We start from the raw sequence: 23,688 nt of genomic DNA, 5'->3' as shown, positions 1-23,688 counted from the left end.
GAGTTTTAACATACTACAATCTTCCTTTTGTTTTACACTGCCTTAAAATTCTAACCAGAAAAAAATTTAATGTTTGTCCATTTGCTTAATGGAAGAGAATAATTGTAATATTTCCTATCTTTGCTCTGAATACATAGAATATTATTCAATAATCCATAATTCAGCAAGAAAATTCAGTGTGCCTTTATTTTTAGGTTTTGAGAAAAACTTAGATACCCTACTAGATCTTGGAGGAAATATCCTTCCCATTTTTTTTTTTTTTTTTTTTTTTTTTTTTTTTTTTTTTTTTTTTTTTTTTTTTTTATGATTCGAGACAGGGTTTCTCCGTAGCTTTTGGTTCCTGTCCTGGAACTAGCTCTTGTAGACCAGGATGGCCTCGAACTCACAGATATCCACCTGCCTCTGCCTCCCGAGTGCTGGGATTAAAGGCGTGCGCCACCACCGCCCGGCCTCCCATTAAATTTCTAAGTAAATTTTAAAGCCTGTTATTACTGGTTTAGGCTAAAGTATTTCAAGACTACAAAAGCTGTGTCAAAAATAGACAGGATAACAATGCCAGGTGACCTCTGCCAAGAGATAGCTACTCTTATGCAAAATCGAAACACACCTCTTGATCAGTTGTTCATATCAAATCCACAGTACAAAGGGAGAGAAGTGACCAAGGAAGACGGGAACCTTGATGGAGTCCATAAAGGAAGATCAAATATTTTTATCACTTGTTTCTTGATGTCTCTCCTGTGTGGCTTCACATACAACTCACTTAACTCACAGGGTAACACATTATCAGGATAAATGCTACTATTTTAGTTAAGATGCAAAGCAAGTGACTTGTCCACAGTGGCACAGGGAAGTTCTACTAGAACTTGAATGATAATGCATGCCTTGCTCTATTCTCCTCTGGGACTCAACAGTGTATTTTATTTAAGAAAACATTTTTCAGTGGTAGTGACTTTGTTTGTCTTGAGTCCCCTCTGTAAACTGTTTGCAAACAGGTCATTATCAACTTGCAAAATATAAGATGTGTGAAGAAAAAGAGCCACTCTATCACTGAATTTTGGCAAACATATTTTTCTATTATATGGATGCTATATATAAACATAATGAATATATGATAACAAATATGTATTTATATATCCCCAACTACTTCAATAAAATAAGAAAAGAAAATAAGAGTTATTTTCATTGGAAAGGAGGAAATAAAACTGTCTTTGCTGACATCACATACTTTTATATGTAGAAAATCCTAAAGATTTGGTGGGGAAATTAAACAAAAACTTTACTGGAACTAATGAAGAAATTGTAGAATAAAGGTTGATATTCAAGAGTCAATCTTCTTTTTCTACACTAGTAAAAAAAATAGATGTTGAAACTAAAATTTATAATCACATTGTCACTGTGAAAAATAAAACCCTTGGTTATGAATCTAATAAAATGTTAAAGTATACATGTGTTATATGTACATCTATATTAATACGTTATATTAATACATATATATCAGATATTTAGAGACATAGATATAAATAACAAAACTACTAATACTGAGGAGTTCAACCAGTCCTTCTGCTTTCCTGATAGCACTAAGTGTCAAACACTGGATTTTGTATCTACGCGGCATAACTTCTAGCTCTAAGCTATATCCACAGTCCTTGCAGGCTGAACGCAAAGATGGACTAACTGGAGAGATGGCTCTTGCTCATTGCTAAGCAGACTCACCATTGTCAATATGTCAAGTGATTCATGACTTGTCACATATTTGATGCCAGCTCAACCATAGCATCATCAAACTATTTTGTGAGTGGTGAGGAACTGAGTCTAAAGATGCTATGGAGAACTAAAATAATCCAAAATAGCTCACAAAACTGTGTTCAACCCCAGCATCACATACACCTGATGTGGTGGTACACGCCTATAATAGCATGTGGAAGGTGGAGACAGGAAGATTAGAAGTTCAAAGTCACTCTCAGCTACATAGTGAGTTTTTAGCCAAGCTGCACTGTGTGATACCCTGCCCCAAATCTATACAGATGTTGGACTAACATATCATCAAGATGCAAGATATATTAAGAAGGGAGATTATGTATGTATGAGTGGAAGAGGTTTATGGGTAATTCAAATACCTTCCTCTCATTTATGCTGCAAATTTGAATTTACTCTGATTAAAGAAAAATGTTATTAGGCACAACTATATATTAAATATAGACATAATTAGAGTACCTAAATTTGTGACAATATAATTAAATGCTGTAATATGACACACTTTAGTTATGTTTCTATATACTTGTTGTAAGAGTTGTGCTTCTAATACATGTGATTATTAATGTTAAGTACACCAACATGTAGGTGATGCAGGTTTAATGAAGGAAACCCATCTTCTTTTACAATTCTTGTGCCCAAAACTTTTGCAACTTTATGAAACCTATCATAAATTATGGGAAAAGCTCTCACCAAATATATGATCGTTCCCACTCCGTTGGTAGGTCTCTGGGATGTCGAGGTTTGATTGACGTTTCCTCCGCTGCTGATGTTCTGTGCCAGGATGCTGCAATTCTAAGAATTGAGGGCAGGTGTAGAAAAACTGTCACAGTGAAGTAACAGCAAAGCAGCTTCACTCCATGCAAGAGAGGATGAAGATGTGGGACATTTCCAGGGACCCCGAAAACATTACCTGAGACCAGAATATGAAGTGGAAGGTACCAAGGAGAGAGTTCACCGCCTGACCCCGAATGCATGGAGGATACAGATGCTGAGCCATCTTAGAGAGCTTAGTTAGTGGGGTCCCTTTCTTGAAACTTTTTGGGAGCAATTGTGATACAAACTCTAAAAATACATTTATTTTATGAGTTTGTTTTCTTACCAAGAAAGCTCTCTATCTAAAAATATCATTCCAGTTAAATAAATAATCCAATTACTTTTCACCCTTCAGGCCAGGCTTCGGCACTAAGAAGTCAGCATGTCCAGCATCCCAGATGCCAGTGCTGCTACTAAGCCAACTTAGGGCTGTGGGAAATTGGATAATTGACATAAAGGGTGATTTCCTTCTTTCCTTTCTTCATTATGCAAACAAACTCTCTGTAATCTTATCTAGCCAGATATTGGGAAACTGAGGTAGAATATGGTTGGGAAAATTTATAAGACTACACTTGGCAAAGTAGCCACTGCAGCTGTAGAGAGTGGTCGACTCTAAGTATCTGCAGTGCTGGCATGTTTTATAAACACACACACACACACACACACACACACACACGAGAGGGAGAGAGAGAGAGAGAGAGAGAGAGAGAGAGAGAGAGAGAGAGAGAGAGATAAACAGAGACAGAGAGACTACCACCAATCATCACCACCATCACTACCATATTCCATGATTACACATTTCTTTAGAGAGAAGTTACGGGGGGGGGGGGAACTAAAGCTATAAGAAGTGTTTTTTCTTAATTATTCTCAATACTGTACCATTTATACCATAAGCCATTTGACAAGTAGACAATAAAGTCTACCAAGAAGCCATTATTTTCTGCTCTCAACTTAAGTGACTAGTGTTCTGAGTGAAATAACGTGATTAGGAGTATGCACACTATTTGTGTATGTGCATGTACGTGTGTGTGCATGCATGTATGTGTGTACATGCAAGTGAATGTGCAAGTAAGCATATGTATGTGAATGTGAATGCACGCATGTGTGCATGTTTTACATGTGTGTGCACAACTGTGTGTGCATGTTAATGAATGTGCATGTGTGTATGTTGTGTGTGTGTGCATATATGTGTATATGCGGATGTAACCAACGTTTAAAGAAGAAATAGTGTAGCCAAAACACTGAAACTTTGATGCAAACCACCAATCATCATCTGCTGAGTAACTTGGTGAGCCTAACTATGTAATTGTTGGTAGAGACAAAACTTTAACCACCTGTTTTTATAGGTATAAAAATATACTATATATTAAAAGTGCTGAGGTGCTAGGTTCTAATACCTTTATCTGTAAAACTGTGTAAACATCTTGCTATTAGGGGAAATGACACTCTTGAAGGCAGTGCCTTCTAATGTGGAAGCCACAGCTTTGCATGTGCATCATGGCACTAACTGAGCTCCTCTCCTCTCCTCGGTACTCAGTTTTAGACTGATGGACCTTTTCTTCGCAAGACATCAAGGCTGCCAAAAACAGGGGGCTGACCCATTCACCCTGATTTGACCTGCTCTGCTTTTGTGTCTGGTGTTTTAGTGGGCATTATCATCCAGAGGATTTTAGGAAGGTAATTTTGGTTCCAGCATGGCTATGTCATTGATTCATGGCTATGTCATTAAACCCTAAAATATCCCTTTGACTTGAAGGAAACAAGGACATCATGAAGAACCGGGCATTTCCATCACTTCCAGTGAGCTCTCTCCCAAGCAGAGCTCACGTGTAGTTATTGTTGAAATCCTTAGGACATTGTAGTTTGCATGTGTGTAGCATACATTATTTCAGGAATGACGGGATGACACTGGTCATCTAGAATAACTGGGATGCAAGAATATGGAGAATATGAGTGGAAACTAAGATTTATTTTTTAATTTTTTTGTGTATGTGTATGTCTCTTTGTATTTTTATGCCACATGCCTGCAGGTGACTGAAGAAGCCAGAAAAGGGTATCAGATTTCCTGGACCTGAAGTTCCAGGACCTGGTGGCCCAGTGGGTGTTAAGACCTGAACTCGGGTTCTCTGCAAAAGCAGCAAGTGTTCTTAACTACCCATCCATTTCTCTAGTTTCATAAGTGACTAGTAAATGATTCTTTTCCATCATGGAAAAACTTAGATGATTCTTAGGTGAGCTCCCCTGAAACATTAGAGTGTATTCTTCTGGGCCGCATGTTGGTTCTGAACTTGTCTTTTAAGCCCCACAGCTGTCTTCTATAAAACGGAAATATCTGCACCATGCCTAATGTTTGAGGTCCTTAAATCTCTGCGTGAAAAAAATCTATCTGAAAACTCTGTGAAATTTTAGGTTCTATGTAACAAAATTGATTGTCACAACTAGAGGACAAAGGGGATTTCTATATCTCCCTTGATTCTGAAATGCCACCTATTTCTTTAAACATAACCCCAATATTTTTGTCTCTCGTTTTTTCAACTTGCATCTCTGCTTGCCCTGCCTGCTTCAATCTCTTAGTATTCATTTTAATTTCCAGTGTCAAATCACAACAATGAAGGTTCGATTTCTTTTGTAGTATGAGAATCACAGAAGTTCTGCCCAAGGCTCAAATCTCTCTCTCTCTCTCTCTCTCTCTCTCTCTCTCTCTCTCTCTCTCATTAAAAATAGTTTTTGGTTGCATGCTATTGGTTGTAATGAGATGTGACCTGTATATCCATTGGCTGTGTAATACATTTATGTTATGAAAGCATTTGGGAGAAAGAAATTCTTATTGTGGATGATAGCCATGTCATAGAATTGCATGTGTAGAGGATAAATTGATTCAAATCACCACAGTTTATTTTTGTAGTCCTGACAGGAGAGTCAAGTGGTCCTCTGGCTCTTTGTGGTCTTTTTTATCAAAGCCATGGTGACTTGAGTTAACCAATCTACAGTTACCAGAATACTTTAATGCAGACATTGGGGTTGTCTTGAACTTTAATGAATTTCAGCAAGAGGTATGAGGAGGAGAAATACTTTATTGGTGGCTACATGATTGATATTTGCTTGGGAGTTTCTTTAAAAGCGATCCGCAAAGGTAAATTACTCTCTTTTGTACCTCAAGTTTGCAGGAAGCGTTTTCAGATAAAGTTACATATGAATTGGAGACTCAACCTTGATATAAAATAACAGCCACAGTAAAGAAAATCTATACAGGGTCAATTTTGAGCAAATCTTGCCTAAAGCATTTTATCATTGAAGCTTCCAAGGCTCGTGCTGAAAAGCTAACAAAACAAATGACAGGCTCGGTCTTGAGTCTACCAGCCAGACAAGTTCACGGAGGAAGTAGGTCGATATTTAAAACATTATATAAACCAGGTATGCTGAACTCAGGAGTCTTAACTCAGGAAGGTGAGGCAGGAGAATTACTTCAAGTTCAGGGCCAGCCTGGGCTACATAGGCAAATACTAGGGTAGTCTGTGGCTCAAGAAAACAAACACGAGTGATGGGAGCTGCTTTATAAATGGGGATTGGATTAGGAGCCATGGTCATCGTCTGTGTGGTTGGATATGTATGGTACTTTCCCTGTGGTGGGCTCCATGATATTACTCTCTTATATTTAATATCAAGGCCCTAGAAGTTCATTTTATTCTGCTTTTATTTTTAATTGAGTGTCATGTATGTGTGTGTGTGCATGCTGGTGCCTGTCGCGGCCAGAAGAGGGCAATAGAGATCCTGGAAATGTTACAGGCAGTTGTGAGCAGCCGGATGTGGGTATTGGAATCTGAACTGCAGTCTTCTGCAAGAGCAGCAAGTGTTCCTAACTGCCGAGCTTTCTCTTCAACTCAAAGATTTCTCTTTTACTGTGATGTCCCACCAAGCTCCACAAGTGTGTCTCCTACAATCTGCTCCACTTGTGTTTTCAATGGTCCCTAGAAGTTTGAATGTATTCACGTAGACACAGATAAAGGCTTTAAAAAAAAAAAAAGTAGTTTCATTTTTAAGTTTGGTATTTCTTAAGAACATCTTCCTAATAATGCCAGATCAAGGCCTTAGAATAATGAAACTCTTAGCATAACTTCCTGGGACACCCTGAAGCTGCAAGTCTTCGATCATACTCACAGAGATAGGGAGATGGCTGAGCGCTTAATGACAGGCTGTGTAAGAATGAGGACCTGAGTGCAAATTCCCAGCATCCATGTGAAATCTAGGCTTTTCTGCACGATCCTATGACCCCAGAGCAGGCAGGGACAGGCAGAGAAGAATTCCTGGGCTTGCTGACAGAGTTCAGTGACAGATCTTGCCATGAGGAAATTTGGCAGAGAGGGATGGAGGAGAACATCCTGTATCTTCTGTTGGCTTCTTCAGGAAGAACCCGGTTTCACAAATGTGTCTGGACACACCCACACAGGGGCATACAAACATAAGCAGATAAATAGATCATTTTCACAGCCCCCTGTGAACTCAAGCTAACATGTTTTGGTTTTGAAAAGGAGGTCACTGTGCTGGTTTTTTTTTTTTTTTTCCGAGGCAGGGTTTCTCTGTAGCTTTGGAGCCTGTACTGGAACTCCCTTTGTAGACCAGGCTGGTCTCGAACTCACAGAGATCCACCTGCCTCTGCCTCCCGAGTGCTGGGATTAAAGGCGTGCGCCACCACCGCCCGGCTTTTTTTTTTTTGTCTGTCAACTTAATACAAGCTAGGACCATCTTAGAAGAGAAAAACTCAATTGAAAAAATGGCCCCATCGGACTGACCCATAAGCGAGTTCGTGAGGCGTTTTCTCGATTGGTGATTAATATAGAAGAGCCCAGTTCACTACGGACAGTGCCACTGTTGGGCTGGTGGTCCTGGTCTATAAGAAAGCACGCTGAGCAAGCTATGATGAGCAAGCCAGTATGCAGCACTCCTCCATGGCCTCTGCTTCGGTTCCTGCCTTTAGGCTCTTGCCTTGCTTGAGTTCCGGTCTTGGCTTCCCTCAATGGACTGCAATCAGGCTTATAAACCCAAATAAACCCTTTCCTTTCCAAGTTGCTTTGAGTCATGGTTTTAACCACAGCAATAGAAAGCTAATTAAGACAATCACCCACAGCAAGTGCTAGTTAAATAATTGTAACTCAGAACTCACTGTGATTATTTAATTTATTTTTGATATATTAAGATGTTATTTTCCTTTGCCCCTGGCCTCTTATTTCTTCGATTCTAGATAATTCCAAACCTTTGGGAAGGCATGGTAATGACACAAATCTTGTCCTGTTCTGAAAGTGGACTGTTGCTGAACATCACCATCGTTTGCTTTTTAGGAATGCATACCTGGTTTCCATGGTGCAATTCAAGGAGCCACAAGGATGGCATGATGTTGATCAGGTATAAAAAGATGGCCGGAGAAAGCCTGAAAGGAGAGAAAGTGAGTTTATTTTTTTTAATTAATTAATTAATTTTGATTTTTGAGACAGGGTTTCTCCGTAGCTTTTTTGGTTCCTGTCCTGGAACTAGCTCTTGTAGACCAGGCTGGCCTCGAACTCATAGAGATCCGCCTGCCTCTGCCTCCTAAGTGCTGGGATTAAAGGCGTGTGCCACCACTGCCCGGCTTTTTTTTTTTTTAATTTCAAGAAAAAACATAAGGAAGGGGCCAAGGGGAGGGTTCAGCAGATACAGTGCTTGCTGTAACCCAAGAGCAAGGTCAGACCTCATGAACCTACTATGTAAATGCCAGGTGACCTTGAGTGATCCCCAAATGCAGGAAGTGAGGACAGAGGACCCTCTGAGCAAGATGACTAGCTAAGCTAGCTGAATAGACAAGTTCTAGGTTCAAATGTGACACTCTATCTCCTTATAGAAGGTGAAGAGGGACTGAGGAAGGCATCCAATATCAACCCTTTGCCTTCCATGTGCACACGCACTCCTAAACACACACACACACACACACACACACACACACACACACGCGCGCACACGCGCGCGAGCCTTCCCGAAAGAAGGAAAACAGAAGCCCAAACACAACCACCAACCATAGTTACTCTCTGTCATTGTTATGTGATTTCTGCTGTGGGGATTACAGAGAAGAGCCACAGTAACTGCAAAGCCTCTACCAGCTGCCATTCACACCGAATCCCTAATCCAATTAATAGAAGCTGACTGTAAGATGGCACTGGGGACACCGCCAATTAGTTTCAGGCACAACACTGCTTATTTTGTGTTTAAGATGTTTTACAGAACGCAAATGCAGCCAGAACAAATCCTGGGTTTATTTCGACAATGCAGTTTCAGGAGCATTTTAGGAATTTTCTTTCTTTCTATTCTTGATGTAGAAATCTGAGATCTTAGATGACAACTTCTTGCTAGAACACAAAATTCCAATGACAAGGACCAGAACGGAGAATGGCTCATTGGTTTCCCGTGAATATGCCAAACCTGGAAAATTAAAAGAAAAGCCATAGCCAGAGGGTTGGGAATTTTCAAGAGGTTGGTTCAATTTTTGCTAATTCCTGATTCAGAGGGAAGGCTGAGGAGTGGGCTGATAGAGACACCCTTACGTTCAAATGACCTGTGCTCTTAACCTACCCATTTTTTCCCAGTTCACACAATGGCTACAAGTTTGGTAGTCAATTCTTAATGTCAGGGATCAATTCCCATGGCTTTGTCAGTGGAACTGACTTTCTCAGAGCCCTGGAGGTTGAAGCTCACCATAGCGGGTCATCAAGGTGGAGTTTGGGTGCAGCTCCCATTCTGCCTCCTACAGGAGAACTTTGGGCTTGTCTCAGCACACATGCCGAGAGAGCCCTTCCACGCCCCTCCTCTTTTTAAAGCAGTTTCATTTTACTAGGGTTCACTTGTATGATATAATTCAATCTCCAAATCCTGTCCCATTTATGACTATGAAATTCGAAGGGGAACTGTGGTAGCACACAGTAGCCACATTAACCTGACAGGGATCATTATGCCCCAGTGTCTGGTGGACGAAAGTGCTGAAGGGAAAGTGGATTATTCTCCTGTTTTTGTGGAATCGTGCCTGTGTTCCTTAGTTTCACAATCTAGAACCACCAGGGAATGAGTCTCAGTGGGGGATTTCCTGGATTAGGTTGCATGTGGGTAGAGAGAGAGAGAGAGAGACAGAGACAGAGACAGAGAGAGAGACAGAGACAGAGAGAGACAGAGAGGTGATTGACTTGATCCACTCTGAAGGTGGTGGCACCACCATCTAGGCTGGTCTCAGAACCCTGTCAGCATGGAGATGACTAGCAATAAAACATGCAGAGATCCAAGCATTTACTCTCTCTGTTCTGATCGTGGATATGATGGATTCAGCTCTTGCCTTGACTTCCCCACAATAATGGGTTGTAACTTAGAATCAGAGATGAAATAAATCCTTTCTTCTCTAAGTTGATTTCGGGGCAGTGTGTTTTTTTATCATAATAACGGACATGAAACTAGTAAAATGTATATTGAACACGTGCCCTTAAAATTTTGACATATTAAATTGGGCACAGTGATGCACACCTGTAGTCTCAGTACCCCGGAGGTTTATGCAGGACGATTGCAAACTTGAGGGCAATTTGGATGGACAGCAAGATTCCTTTTAAAACCAAACAGTAGTAGTAGTAACAACAACAGTAATAATAGTGATAATAAAGTGAAATAAGAGAAATGTTCATTCCAAATTTATTTCTTCACATTGTGTTTTGCTTTGGTTTTGGTTTTTCAAAACTACACAGTTTCTCTATGTAGCCCTGGTTATCCTTGAACTCACTGTAGACCAGGTTGGCTTCAAACTCAGAGATCCACCTGCCTCTTCCTCCTGGGATTAAAGATGTGCACCACCACCATGTGGCATATTTTGCTTTGGATTAAATTCTTCCTTGGCAGAGTATCTCAAAATCAAACTTGTAATTTGATTCATTTTGTTAAAAATGTTTTTAGTACACATTTGTATTTGTGAGATTAAATATTACCCAAATTGCACTATTATAAATCCGAGAATAAATATAATGGGAAAAAGTAGGTGCAGTTTTAAAAGGTTATTAACCCTTTTGTTATCTTCTTTTGCCTTCTGTAAAGAAAGGGCAAGAAAAAAAGAGGTCTTTTAAAAAAATCAATATTTAATATAGACACTCTCCTACTTTTGATTTCTTGCCAAAACCAATTTTGAAGCAAAAGGTTATGGGTCCAGATATTATTAAAATCTGATATGGAAGATGTCTGAGCTGCAGGAAAATGTCAAAAACCCATGTTGAGCATGCTCTTAAATGAAAGAAACCATCAACTGTTTGACCATCTATGCCACAGAAAGCGTGAGGAAGCGCTACCGTGTGACATGGGAAGGAAGTGAATTCTGGTCAGAGGGCAAGCTGCACGCTGGCAATTGTTTTTGTTTGTTTGCACTGAATGTTGGCTGAAGCGAAAGATTGCTAACCTCAAATTAATCTGGAGACTATTACTGGATGCCTAGTAATGTTGTTACAATAGTAAGATGGGGAAGTATTAGGCTGAGCACACAATAGCTCTCAGTGGAAGCTGAAAATAAAACAATGACCTTAATGTCTTTGATGCATTAGATTCATTTCTTTAATTAGAAAAAATATTATCCATTTCAGTGTATGTTCCCTAATTAGGAGACTGGCTCTCCAAACACACACACACACACACACACACACGCACGCACGCACGCACGCACGCTCGCACGCACGTACGTGCTCCTCAAGATTCAGGATTTTCTCTCTGCTGTAATATAGAAAGTCTAACCACTCTCATCCGATAGTCAAGGACTCCATGATCCGTTTTACCTTCCTTTACCCCAACCACATCCCGTCAAGACTAGTGACTCAATAAGCCAACTTGCTGTGTTTTTAAGACAAAGCAAATCAAAATAAGCAGAAATGAGGACTCGGTCAGTGATGTCGTACTTTGCTGGCGTCTTGGGTTCCAACCCCAGTGCTGTTAAAGCAAAAACAATTTGGAAGAGGTTCCCTTTCTTCAACCCTTCTTTAGTAGAGTTATCTGACATAGAGAAGGAGGTGAAAGAATCAATAGAGGAATTAATTTACTCAAGTCTATCCACAGCCTCCTCTAACAAACAATGGGCCTGGGTTTAGAACAGCATCCTTTACAGCTGAGCTATAAAGAAAAAATGTGAAGTGCCTTTAAATGTGGACATCTCCCCCAAACAATGGAAACTTTTTTGGAATAATCTTCTGGACCTATCTGCCCATTTACATCGGACTTGCTCTGGCAGGGCATGGCAGGCAATATTCAGAATTTGCCTTGCTGAGACACTGCGTGATTTTGCAACCATGTGGATGTTAGACCAGCTTTTTGAATTGAAGCTCTCCGAAGGCAGACCCTGCATCTCCCGACTTTTCCCTCTCTTTGATTGTTTCTTTTCCTGTCTCAAAGATACCTAACTATCCTGTGTTCAGCTCGTGTTTGTTCAGCAAACTTTAGCTGTTTAAATGCTTGTATTTACGAATCAAGAGTAAATGAATGGGTAAAATGGATGAGTCTACTGACATGCACCTAGACCTTTTATTTCTGCAAGTCCAGCACCAAAGATGTTCTTTGAGTCATGGCCTTTGAGCAATTATTACTTGCCATTTATTTTTTTAAAGATTAATATACATTTTTAGGTTTGTGTGTATCCACATTTGTGCAAGTATCCACAGAGACCAGCAGGCAGCATCAGATCTGGTCCTGGAAGAGCTACATGTGGTTGTGAGTTGCCTGGAATGGGGGTTAGGGAGTGAAGTTGAATCCTCTGGAAGAGCAGCAAGTGCTCTTGACTGCTGAGCCACTTCTCCACTCCAGTGCTTGAGGCAGAATGCCCATTAGAAATGGTCACATTTGGAAGACCTGAATCGGAATACCGCCTCTTCCTTTCCTTCATGTTGGAAAACTTTTTTACGTTTTGAGACATAGGCTGGTTAGAGTGTTAGCAGAAGCAATGTGAGCCATGTGACCAACATTTCAGATGCTCGATTACATAGCTTCTGCCTTCTCTGGGCTCAGTCTGAAATTGCCCATGGCTACACATGGGTGACGATGCATAACAATTACTTAGTCCTTTTAGTAGAGTGACTTCTTAAGAGAACCTGAGACCAATTCTGTTCTTAAACTATGATTCTCACAATTAAACCTATTTAAAACTGCTTAAATGAGAAGGGACAGTTAGCACGGCCGAGGACACCCCAACCACTGGCTTCACATTTAACCTTTGCGAAGTGAAGTGTGTAGGCCACTTATCCATTTTTAGCTCTAAGATGAGGCCCACTCTGAGCCCTGCTTGCTTCTGGGCTGTGTTACTCTTCTTCCTTACCAAGCTTCTGCAGCCTTCTTCCAGTGCTAGAGATGACGTGCGCCTCCCTGTCTCAGACCTTCACGTATGGCATGTGTCTGCCTCTCTTTCTTCAGTGCAGCCTATTTCTTTCTACCCGGTTCATGTCAACAATGTGGGGGCGTAGGGACTCCTTTAGAAATCTTTGACATGCCACTCAAGTCTCAAGCTTTCCTTCCATGCATGTTCTCCATATGCTTTCTAAATTTATAATTATATATGGGTGTTCGTGTGTTAGATATCATTGGGTTATATATCTTCCCCCAAGTATCCAAAATTTTAGTGCACATGCAATTTTGACTATCTGCTCCTAATTAAAGAACACCCTCTGCTCCTTTGGAGTGCCTGGCACAATCACTTAGTGATTTGATAAGGACCCTGGCTTGATTAGAAATACCTTCTTGAAATAAAACCACAAATTAATTTTATTGAATGAAACTAATGTTTTTTTTTTTTTCCTGCTGTTAGAAGTGCAGTGTCTCATCCTGAGAAGATAGCTATGTTGTATTAGTTTGAAGGACCGGAGTATCTTTTAAAATGTCTTTATAATTTATTTATTCTGTGTATGCTGCATGCACGCATGGCACAACACATACATGTAAGGCAGAGGACAAATTTGTGGACATAGTGGCTTCTGAGGATTGAACTCGGGTCCAAGGACTTGTCAGCAGGTGTCTTTACCCATTAGGCCATCTTACTGCCTCAGGTCTGTAGTACTGATTTTGTATCATCAATACTGTTCAGTTTTGGAACCAAAGAGAGATTGGATTTTAAAATTAATAAGTTGAATCTTCTCCCATGTCTTCCTGTGTAATCAATCAATTCATATGGTCTTTCTTGGGAGCTTTGTTTTTGTTTTGTTTTGTTGTTTTGTTTGTCTCAGCTTCAGGAATAATTCGGTTCCAAGCAACTTGCTTGAGGACTAATGCCACAAGAGGATCTAGCCAGCTCAGAAATCAAATGAGTTAGATTTCTGGAAACTTCTTCATGAAAATGTCACACATTATACTGCTGGACAATGACTATGACACATCCAAGTGGGACATTTGTACCACTGACAATAGCCAATCACCAACGAACTAGCTTCTTGGAGAAACTCAAATATATTACTATCTCAATTATGTCAGAGAATTAAAGTTGTCGGATGCTGCTATTTTAACACCAAATTATTTTGCTCAGATGTGTGTTCTATCTTAACATTTCATTTAAGATTTTTTTCGTGCATACCAATTCTCTCCAACCAAACGAATATGTCCTATGATTTTCCTGTGGGTACTAACGTAATTATTAACGTAATTATTTGCTGCTTAATAAATTAGATGGCTTGGTTTTATTTCCTGACAATATGAGCACCGATGTCTTTTTCAACACTTCTCTGAGCTCCCTCACTTCCTATTCCTATATTCTGTCCTTCTCTATTCAAGTAGGATATCAGATGACTCAGGCTGACATTGAACTCTGGCTTCTTCTTCCTCCATCTTGCCGGTGCTGAGGTTGGTGGCAAGCACCACTACACCCAGCTTAGCGTTGAGTTCTTCAAAAGATGTACTGGCTGATTTTTTTTTCCCTTTCACTTTGTACTAAAACTAAAATGCTATTTATCATACAAAGTAGTCATTTCAACAAATTATGGTGCTTTTCATAAAATGATTATGTCATGGCATTTAGCACTTTAGTGCTGGGGTGGATTTTATTTATTTCAATTCAGCATTAGTCTAAAATTAGGATTCAATTTTGCTCTTTCTAAAAAAAATGACAATTATTGTTCTTACTGAAAATGTAACACCCATTCATTTTTTAGACATGCAACATTATATACACACACATGGGAGGAAATTAGCTATAATATCACTTGTGACATTAGGCTTTCCTTTATTCCGGCTTTCCAATCATGTATACAAATGTGAACATAGGGTAATATTTAAATGAAGCAAAAAATAGCATTCAAAAATTACTTCTACAGATTTAATTTCTATTTCACCTCATGGTATTTGACACACTATAGAACAGATTGGAGTTGCAAGGATCACACACTCAAATTTCAAAATTTAATGTTAAGGCCCCTTAAATATGCTCAGTATGATTTCTGGAAATGCTGTTTTTTTGAAAATTGTTGTTCTGCTTTGGGGCTTGAGTTCCGATTTAAGGATTCCTTGGCATCTTCATCAGTAGGCTGCTTTCTCTCCGTGAATTTCAGAATATGTGACATCCCTGCTGGCCCCTCAACAGGGGATGACTGTGAGTGTCAGGGGATTGATGGTTGTCAACACCTTGGTACTTAACCTGTCCTTCTGCAGCATCTCAGCAGTGAACCCAAGGCTTTTGCATGACTATAGCCTCTGAACTCCTGGGAAGTCAGGGTCTTGACACCAGCAACCATTCTTTATTTCTTAAAGTAAAATACCCTCCCCCTCCATCCCTACTCCCAGATGGTTTTGCAGGTGCCTTCCACAGGCAAGGGAAGCCATTACTGAGTGCCCATAAGCTCATAAGAATCCCCAAAGATACAGACTGGGCATATGTTAATGATTATCAATCAGACAATAGATTTGTTTTAATTTATCCTATGTAAGTCTGCTAGACAGACGCTGGCAAGAGAGGAAAGCAGAATTTTTGAAAGGATTTAGACGACACCTTGCAATGGAAAAGCCACTCGTTGTACTTTAGATTCCTTGTAGGTTCTATTAAGAGAGACAATTTTGGAGGTGAATGTTAGAATTCTTAATTAATGATTTGTTAATAATTTTTAAAGTAAAAGGCATACTCCTGAAATTATGATGTAAGTGGGAAGGGAAACTTGTACTCTCCACACTGTACTCAATCTCAGAATCCCCAAGAGCGTGTTTGAAGCAAGGCCAGCTTTATTACAATCAGACAGCTGATAGCTGATATTTGAACTTCTGGATCTTGCCTCACAACTAAATCCGCGTCAGGGGAAGAGTATGGATCGATTCAGGGATCCATGTGTGATTCTTAGCATAAAACATTTCTCAGCATAGGAAATCATGACACCTTTTCACATGAACCGGTTCTGAGAAACAACCTTAAGGATTCTTGTCATGACAGTTCCGCAGCCTGTGTCATTGCGTCTCAGGCAACGGCTGCCTGTGCCATTGTGTCTTGACCCTCCAGCCTTACTGCACCCTGGACAGAATTAGTTGGATATTCTTTTATTTTCTTCACATGACACATGCAGCTGCACAAACCTTATATTCCGCACAACACCTTGTATGAGCAATGTTTGTTTATTGAGGATAAATGTTTTTTTAGTAATGCATAAGTGAGATTAAGTTGGTCACGATTATAGGGATTTTTGTGATGCCTGATAACATAAAATATATTATGAATGTTATTTATGTATAATTGTAATTTATCTTATTATGCATAAAGATAATAATATATGTTTACTCTTTTCTGTAGGCAAGGTTGAATCTTTGCTTGAAGATCCAACCTGAAGCCATGTAGAATTCATTTCTTCTTCTTTTCTTTATAACCTATTTAGCTTTAACAAGAGCATTTGTTTGCACATGAATGTGTGAGCCATGTGTTTAGCACGAATTTTTCTGCCTTATGGAAAACAACCTATACCTGATAGCAAGAGGAGACAATGAAACGGAAATCTTGGCTTATTGCCACTATCTGTGACCTTAGGCAAATCACTTTGCTGTGCATGAGTATAGTCACACTAAGATAGCATTTAAAAAAAGGGAAATGAATTTATAATGTCATTAGAGAATTACAGAAGATAATGGCTATGTAAAAGCTTTGGTGTGTCCTGAGTATGCTATGACTAGTGATTGTTATAATTTTCATTATCACCCCATAATTATCATCTTCATCTTCACCATCCTCATCACTATTACCAGAGACTGCCCAGGAATAACACAACCAAGCTATCAGTTGGCTAATTTAGGTAAACTAAAACATTACATAAGACAAGAAGTATATCTAAGAAAGTAGAAAGCAGAGGGATTCATAAAAATGGAAAGCAAGTGAAAGGAGGGATTTTATTCTCTTAAGAATGACTAATCTTTACTCTAATACATGCATAAGTTAAGTCAGTTACATATTGTCTACCTGTATCAGGCCCAACATATAAACCACAATTAAAATATAATTCTCTAATATATACATATATATGTATGTACTACATGCATATATATGTGTGTGTGTTTATATACATCTATACAACACAGATACATAATGCATATGTATATGGATATACACATATACACATATATGTGGGTAATAAGTTTACATTCAGAAAAAGGGAACCTGGTCATTACCCACCCTGCCACTTTGTATGAGCAATTTCCTGTGTCTTAAATATCATTTCTATGTGACCTTTGAACAAGAACTTCTTATGGTACATACAGTATAATTTTTAAAAGAAAAAAAAAAACCACTGCTTTTCCCTAACCACATGGTTGATGCACCTGGGGCTTCAGTCTCCTGATATTAATCCTTCAGAAGAATTTATAAAGCAATATGGGGGCCCCCACACAAGGAACTCAGCTTCGATGTGAATACAACTTCTCTGCTGCTGGAGAAAAATCCAACAGTCCACATTTGTTCCAATGCTGCACACACAATAACCTCCCTGCTCTGAGGAGAAACATAGGAAATATAGAAGCAGGGATATGTCTGTGCTGATGTATTTGAGCTACCCACATTGATTCTTTTTCTCTGTTTTGCTCTAAGATAAGAAAAATGAATCAAAAGATGTCAGTCACCTTGATTTCAGTTCTAAAAGTTATCCACTGTGTATGTTCACAGACTAAGTTTGGACATCAGCCAGGGCTTCAATTTCCTTGATATCCTACTCTAACTCAAGGGTCACTATTACATTTGTCACCAGCCCCTCATGAAAGAAAAGGAGAGACCCCTGGCTTTACCTTGACAGTCCATCTCAGAAGTACCCTAAGAGAAGACCAGGACTGAGCCTTGACATGAACGACAAGAAACAAAGCAATTGGAGGGGAGGTAAACAGTGTGTGTTTCCAAACTCACTATCACCTAATTTATCTTTCTCTACTGAGATGGAGGCTCAGCCTATAGCACATAAACCCCGGCAAGCCTACCAGAAGAAAGAGAAAATTGAGAAGATAATGTTATGAGATCTGGGATACACATTGACTCACTGCAGACGGGGACGGAAAACCTGATTCACAGTGGAAATTTTACTGAAAGAGCTAAAATTCCAGAGAACTTTCAGGAGATATGAACAGCAAGTGAGGGTGAGATTAGGCAGAGCACAGTCTACCTTCTGAGAGAAGGCCTGACTTGGCCTGGGGCTCCCTTCAAAAGTCCCTGTTTCATCCTTTCTGGGGTCTCAAAGATTAGTGAGATTGAAAATGGACAACATAATCTGATTTGAGTTAAGGAGTTAACATTCCTATTGCTGTGGAGAGACACCATGACCAAGACAATTCTTTAAAAAACATGTTTAATTCGGGTGCAGGCAGACATGGTGCTGGGGTAATAACTGAGGATCCTGCATCTTGCAGGCAGCTGGAAGTTGACAGAGACACTGGGCGGTATCCTGAGCATAGAAAACCTCAAAGCCCTCCCCCACGGTGACACACCCACTCCAACAAAGCCACACTTCCTAATAGTGGTACTCCATAAGGGATTATGAGGGCCAATTATTCTCAACCTACCACAGAACCCATGCCTGAGAAAACCAAATACAATTGTTTTACTAAAGTAGCATAACAAGGAAATGACTCACATTTGGGGGATGTGTCTCAAGGCTCACAAATATTATCCCCTTTTGATTATTTCTTCTCCTTATTTGATTCTAATACGTCAGCTTCTTTTGATGGTTTGAATAAGAAACATCTCTCATAGCCCGAGGCATTGACTACTTGGCCCCCGGTCTTCAATGTAGTTGTTTGGAGATGTTTAAGAGGTGTGGCCCCGTTGAGAGAAGTATGTCACTGAACGTAGACTTTGAGATTAAAAGCCTTGCACCTTTTCCAATTTGCTTTCTCTGATTTGCCTTTGTGATTCACGATGTGAGTTCTCTGTCTCCTGCCATGCTCCCCACCATCTGGGGTCAGAAGACAAAGCAGAGTCTTCTGCAAGTTGCCTTGACCGTGATATTTCTTTAAAGCAACAGAAAAGTAATGAATCTAGACCACGTCACTTCAAAAACCTCTGCCCAGTCCAACTACCCCTCTGGCTACCAAGCAGAACCTACCTGTTTCACACTGCTGTCATCACATCACCCAGGTGCCCATTATTTATATCAAGCATTTGTTCATTCGATACGTTAGTCCATCAGTTTACTAATTAGGCACTTCTTTAGTGATTGTTCTCATCTCCTTCATTAAAAACACGAAATGACCGGGGGAAGGAATTTACTTCAACTTCTTTCCATATTTTCCACATTTGCATATCCACTACATCGAATGAGTGCTGGCCCTGTGTCTTGTGCTTGAATGAAGGGTGAGGCTCCAGGGTCCCTGTTCTGCCAGTTGGGAGTGTCCTTCCTCCCAGCTGGATTTTGACTCCCTCCCTCCAGATGCAGGTCTCACCCTTTTATCCTGCTGCAGCCCAGATGCTGCAAAGTTCTCTGCCCTGCCTGCTGGTGCTTGCCAGCCCTGGCTCCTCTGGGACGTTGAAGAGCACAGCAGACAAGGATGGGATCTGAGAGTTTTCATGACTCCCTCCCTCGTCCTTTCCAACTCTGTAAGCTTCGGGGAAAAGATTTAACAACTCTGTGCCTCAGTTTCCCGTATGAAAATAGGGAAAATAGGGGGATAAAAATGTAGTAGTTGTTGAAATAGATGGGACCACGTGTGTAGAATCTGGCAGACCTTGAAACTCGATAAACGCTAAAGATTCTCAATGATTGTCATTCCACACATTACAGCATTTGATCAAAATGTTATATTTTATTTAAATTTTTAGGTTTATTTTTTTCTTTGTTTCCTGTTACTTTTGTCAGGCCATAGTACCTTGTACACTATTGTTGTTACTTCTCACACAAATAATTGTCAATTTGGTTAGGTAGCCTATATCTACAACCATCACACTCAGGAGAAAGAAAGAATGCCACAGGGTGAAGGCTACCAGGACTGCAGAGGACTGTCTAGAAAACAAAACAAGAACAAAAAACAGCTTTTGCCTAACCAACCATAAAGGAAAAATAAAGGAGAGATGACAAAGGTCATACCCACTAGTTCAAAGGGTCACAAATCCTTCACATTATTAATGTTCTGATGAAGAAAGATCTGTGGTTAAAAGTCTGTACTTTTGCCAGTAATTTCACCTTAGAATTTTTCTTTGTTATTCTCAGTTACTACCTCCTTCCAAGCACATAGGCCTCAAACTTATCACAAACTTGGGTAAATTTCCTATCCCCTGAGGAGTATTTTATCATTATTGGCTGGGAAGCAATTGGAATATTGTCTTGTGTTTGATTTTACCTAAACGATAATTCACAGATCCATTGGATCTTTGCCCAGACAACTGAAAATAAAAAAAAAAAAAAAGATCAAGAAACAAATTAAACTAAGTGATGCTGATTTCCATCTTGGAGAAAGACAGATGAAGATTCAGGTAGTGTGAACACTAGGGGAATGAAAAGCAAGGCCCCTGGCATTCCTTCCGGGTGTGTCACTGGTGGGTCCGCCCGCCCTCTGTATTCTATAGGATTCCAGCATTAACAGTTCCAGCTGGCAAGTTAGTCGGGATGTTGTAATGCTCCTTGTCCCTGTGCAGCTGAGCTCAGCATCTAGTTCCACTTTTCCCTTCCAAAGGGCTGGGAAGATGTCCTTGGAGACATGTGTATGCTTGCTGCATGGAGAAATCGAATCCCCACTGTCCTTTATAGCACCAGGATTGGTGCCATCCCTCGTTCAGCTTTTCAGGGTCCAGGTTTAAATTTTAACAAAATGAATAATATTCAAACCAGCCTGAAAGAGTAAAAAGGAAGTTCATAGGTGCACTAGTTATTACAAAGGGATTTTCTACTCCCTGTGTATGCGGGCTTATGTCTGCCTGCAGGATGGAGCTGTTCTTGTCTCCCTCCAGTCTGTCATAGCCATTGTTTGGACGCTACTGGAATCAACTGATTTTTCAATATGGGGGAAGGGTGAATGTTGAGATGGCCTCCTACTCCCTAGCACTATTGGCTAAGAAGCGACTGAAACACTGTCTTGTGTGCTTCGGCTTTACCTAAATGACAATCCATATATCAGTTGGATTGGTTTCCAGAAAAGTGAAATAATAAAAACCAAGGAAACAGAGCTAAATGATACTTCTTTTCTCCCGCTCTTCCTTGTTATTCTTCTTTTCTGCAATTGTTCTCATTCAGCCACATCTTTTTCTTCTTCTTTTTTGATGGGTGTAACAAGTGTTTCCAATTGGAAAAAAATGTATAATTCTCTTCCAAGTCCATCCTTGTAACAAATGAGCCATAACAAAGAAATCTATAACTGCCCTGTCCTGATGATACACAGCGGAGAATACTCTACTACAGTGGATAAACACTATCTCACCCTTTTCAATAGTATCAGTATGAATAAACCATAATTTTCTCACTATAATTTTCTCAACATAATTTTCCACCAATATGTGGGGCGAAGTTAATGTTCTGGCTTGTTTCTTTACATATAGATTCTTTGGGCAGATTGCAAAATAGAAAGAAGGCCCCTGGTTCAAAAAATTATCTACCTATTTATCTATCTCAGTTCATGTGAATCTACACATACAGCTATATAAAATTACATTTTCTCATATAGATAATACATGTTGTATTTCACTGTAGATAGTTAGCATAGATATTACTATAGTGTTTGTTTTTTCTCTCTTTGATTCTATCAGCTAGTAATTTGGGATAGAATATAGTTCTTAACACACCCAAACAGAAAATGCTTAATGCCATGTTTTTCTCAGAAAACTCCAACCTAGAATGAAATAGGCCCCAAATCAAAGCCTTTCCCATTGCCATCATGTTATTTCAAGGATAATTTCATTTATGTTTTTCGCAGCCCATTGTTTGTGGTTTTTATCTACAGTACAAATGACCATCTTCACAGGCTGGCTTACAGCGTGCCTCCTGTCGCATCAAAGAAGTAGCCTGGGGATTGGGTAGAACTAGAGCGAGCAGACAATTCGCACCACTTTACGTATGCCCATTTGCTCATGAACTTTTGTAATGAGCCAAATGTATCAACTTTCCTGCGTGCGTACTTTCAAATATTGGCTGGGATATCAAGCCAGCAAACTTTCTCTTGAACCAGTGATGTAATACAGAACACACAGCAGAGCTCTATAGCTTGAAACGGAAGGATTTTCCCCGTTTTGCACTCTGAACCAATGGCTTACTAAATAGTCCCTCTGCTAAAGTTCTTCGACTCACACAAGAATAAAATGTGTCTAGCTGATATTTTGGCATAGAATATTTTAGTGTGAAAGAAATGAAAAAAATCAGGGTATAAAAAGAGCCTCTTATGATTCATTAACTCTCAACATATATAAGTTCACATAATCCTCCAACAACCTGTGAAATACATGTTTGCAGATCCAACCCTGAAGCTTGGAGACACGAAGTAAATCCATTGAAGTTTATGCAAGTAAGAAGGAACGCCCACAATCTATCCTATTTTTAAGCCCAATTCTGCAGTCCACAGCTTAAACACCAACATGACTCCAGTTACCCATTTATCTGACTCACTGACCCATGTACAATTTGTCCAGATTATTTTCCCCTTCCTTGTTGGAAGTGCCATGACAGCCTGAGTCAGCGAACACACAGAAGGCTGTGATGTGTATTCCACCAGTTCTGGTGTGACCACAGGAGCTGAATGGCTCTGGCCTACTCTTGGGGAGAAAGGGGTTACTTCAGGTTTCGCTGAGTTGACTCCTCCCTGAGATCTACATTTGTGCCAGAAGTGCTCGTGGTTGGTGTCCGGACTGCTTCACACTGCACTTCACACTTCCTCCTGTGATGCAAGATATGTCTACTCTAGTGTGTTACAACTAAGGGGTAAAAGAGACAAAAACACTTCAAATGTTTCTATTATAGAATGCGCAGGTGAACGTAACATCTCTCCCCGTTGGTTTCTCCCCTTTATGTCTTAGAAAGTACCACAAAAGCCTCATGCTTCATAAATTGTTTGTGGTAAGGGGGATGGGAAGTACCATGCTTACCCTGGCTCTGCCAGCTGCCCTGAGCCCCCCAAGGACTTGAGTATTGATAATTCTAGACATTTCTCAAAAGCAGAGGTCTAAAGTCATGTTCACCTCATCTTCAAAGGTGAACATCTTCTTTCACAGTGACTATGAAATATACCTTTTTGAACTCCGTTGCGGAGGGGATTCTGTCTCTTAACGTGACAGCTAATACAAGAGCAAAGTGCATGCGGTTAATAAATAAACTAATACCACCGTCGTCTTCCTCGAGGAAAAAGGCCTAAGTTGGAGAAGTTTGGGATGGAATTGCCCTGGAAGGGAACGGTGGGTGGCTGCGGGTGCTCTCTGCAAGTAGATGGGCAATCTTTGTGTCAACCTTTTTCACTTGCATTCAGTCTATAGGAGGAAATGCAGCCACCAGCGGAAGGAACCCTGAGTTCCCATGATATGTGGTTAAGACTAAATCATTGCTGGTCCCTCTTTCAGTATCCCTAGCACAAATCATGCCTGATGAGGTAGGCTGCCAAGTTTCAAAGCCACCAAACGCAGACACCTGAAACTGGTTTCACACTCGAGAGCCAGGGACGTTTGGGGTTGGAAGGAATTGGAAGTGGCTA

At 40.1% G+C, this 23,688-nt stretch overlaps 1 protein-coding gene across 1 annotated transcript in view; it reads right to left on the bottom strand.

The window, feature by feature from the left end:
• Positions 1-23,688, bottom strand: part of Tmem26 (transmembrane protein 26) — a 43,231-nt gene that overhangs the window by 18,846 nt on the left and 697 nt on the right. The window contains exons 2-3 of the mRNA XM_057751367.1: positions 7,915-7,993; positions 2,446-2,547 (exon numbers count right to left, since the gene is read on the bottom strand). Of these exons, the coding sequence (XP_057607350.1) occupies positions 2,446-2,547; positions 7,915-7,993 (181 nt within the window). The remainder of the gene's footprint in view (positions 1-2,445; positions 2,548-7,914; positions 7,994-23,688) is intronic.

This window comes from Chionomys nivalis, chromosome 19 (assembly GCF_950005125.1).
Source record: "Chionomys nivalis chromosome 19, mChiNiv1.1, whole genome shotgun sequence".
Lineage (NCBI taxonomy): Eukaryota > Metazoa > Chordata > Mammalia > Rodentia > Cricetidae > Chionomys > Chionomys nivalis.
Note: the sequence above shows the minus strand (reverse complement) of the source record. Positions and strands in the feature narration are given on the sequence as shown.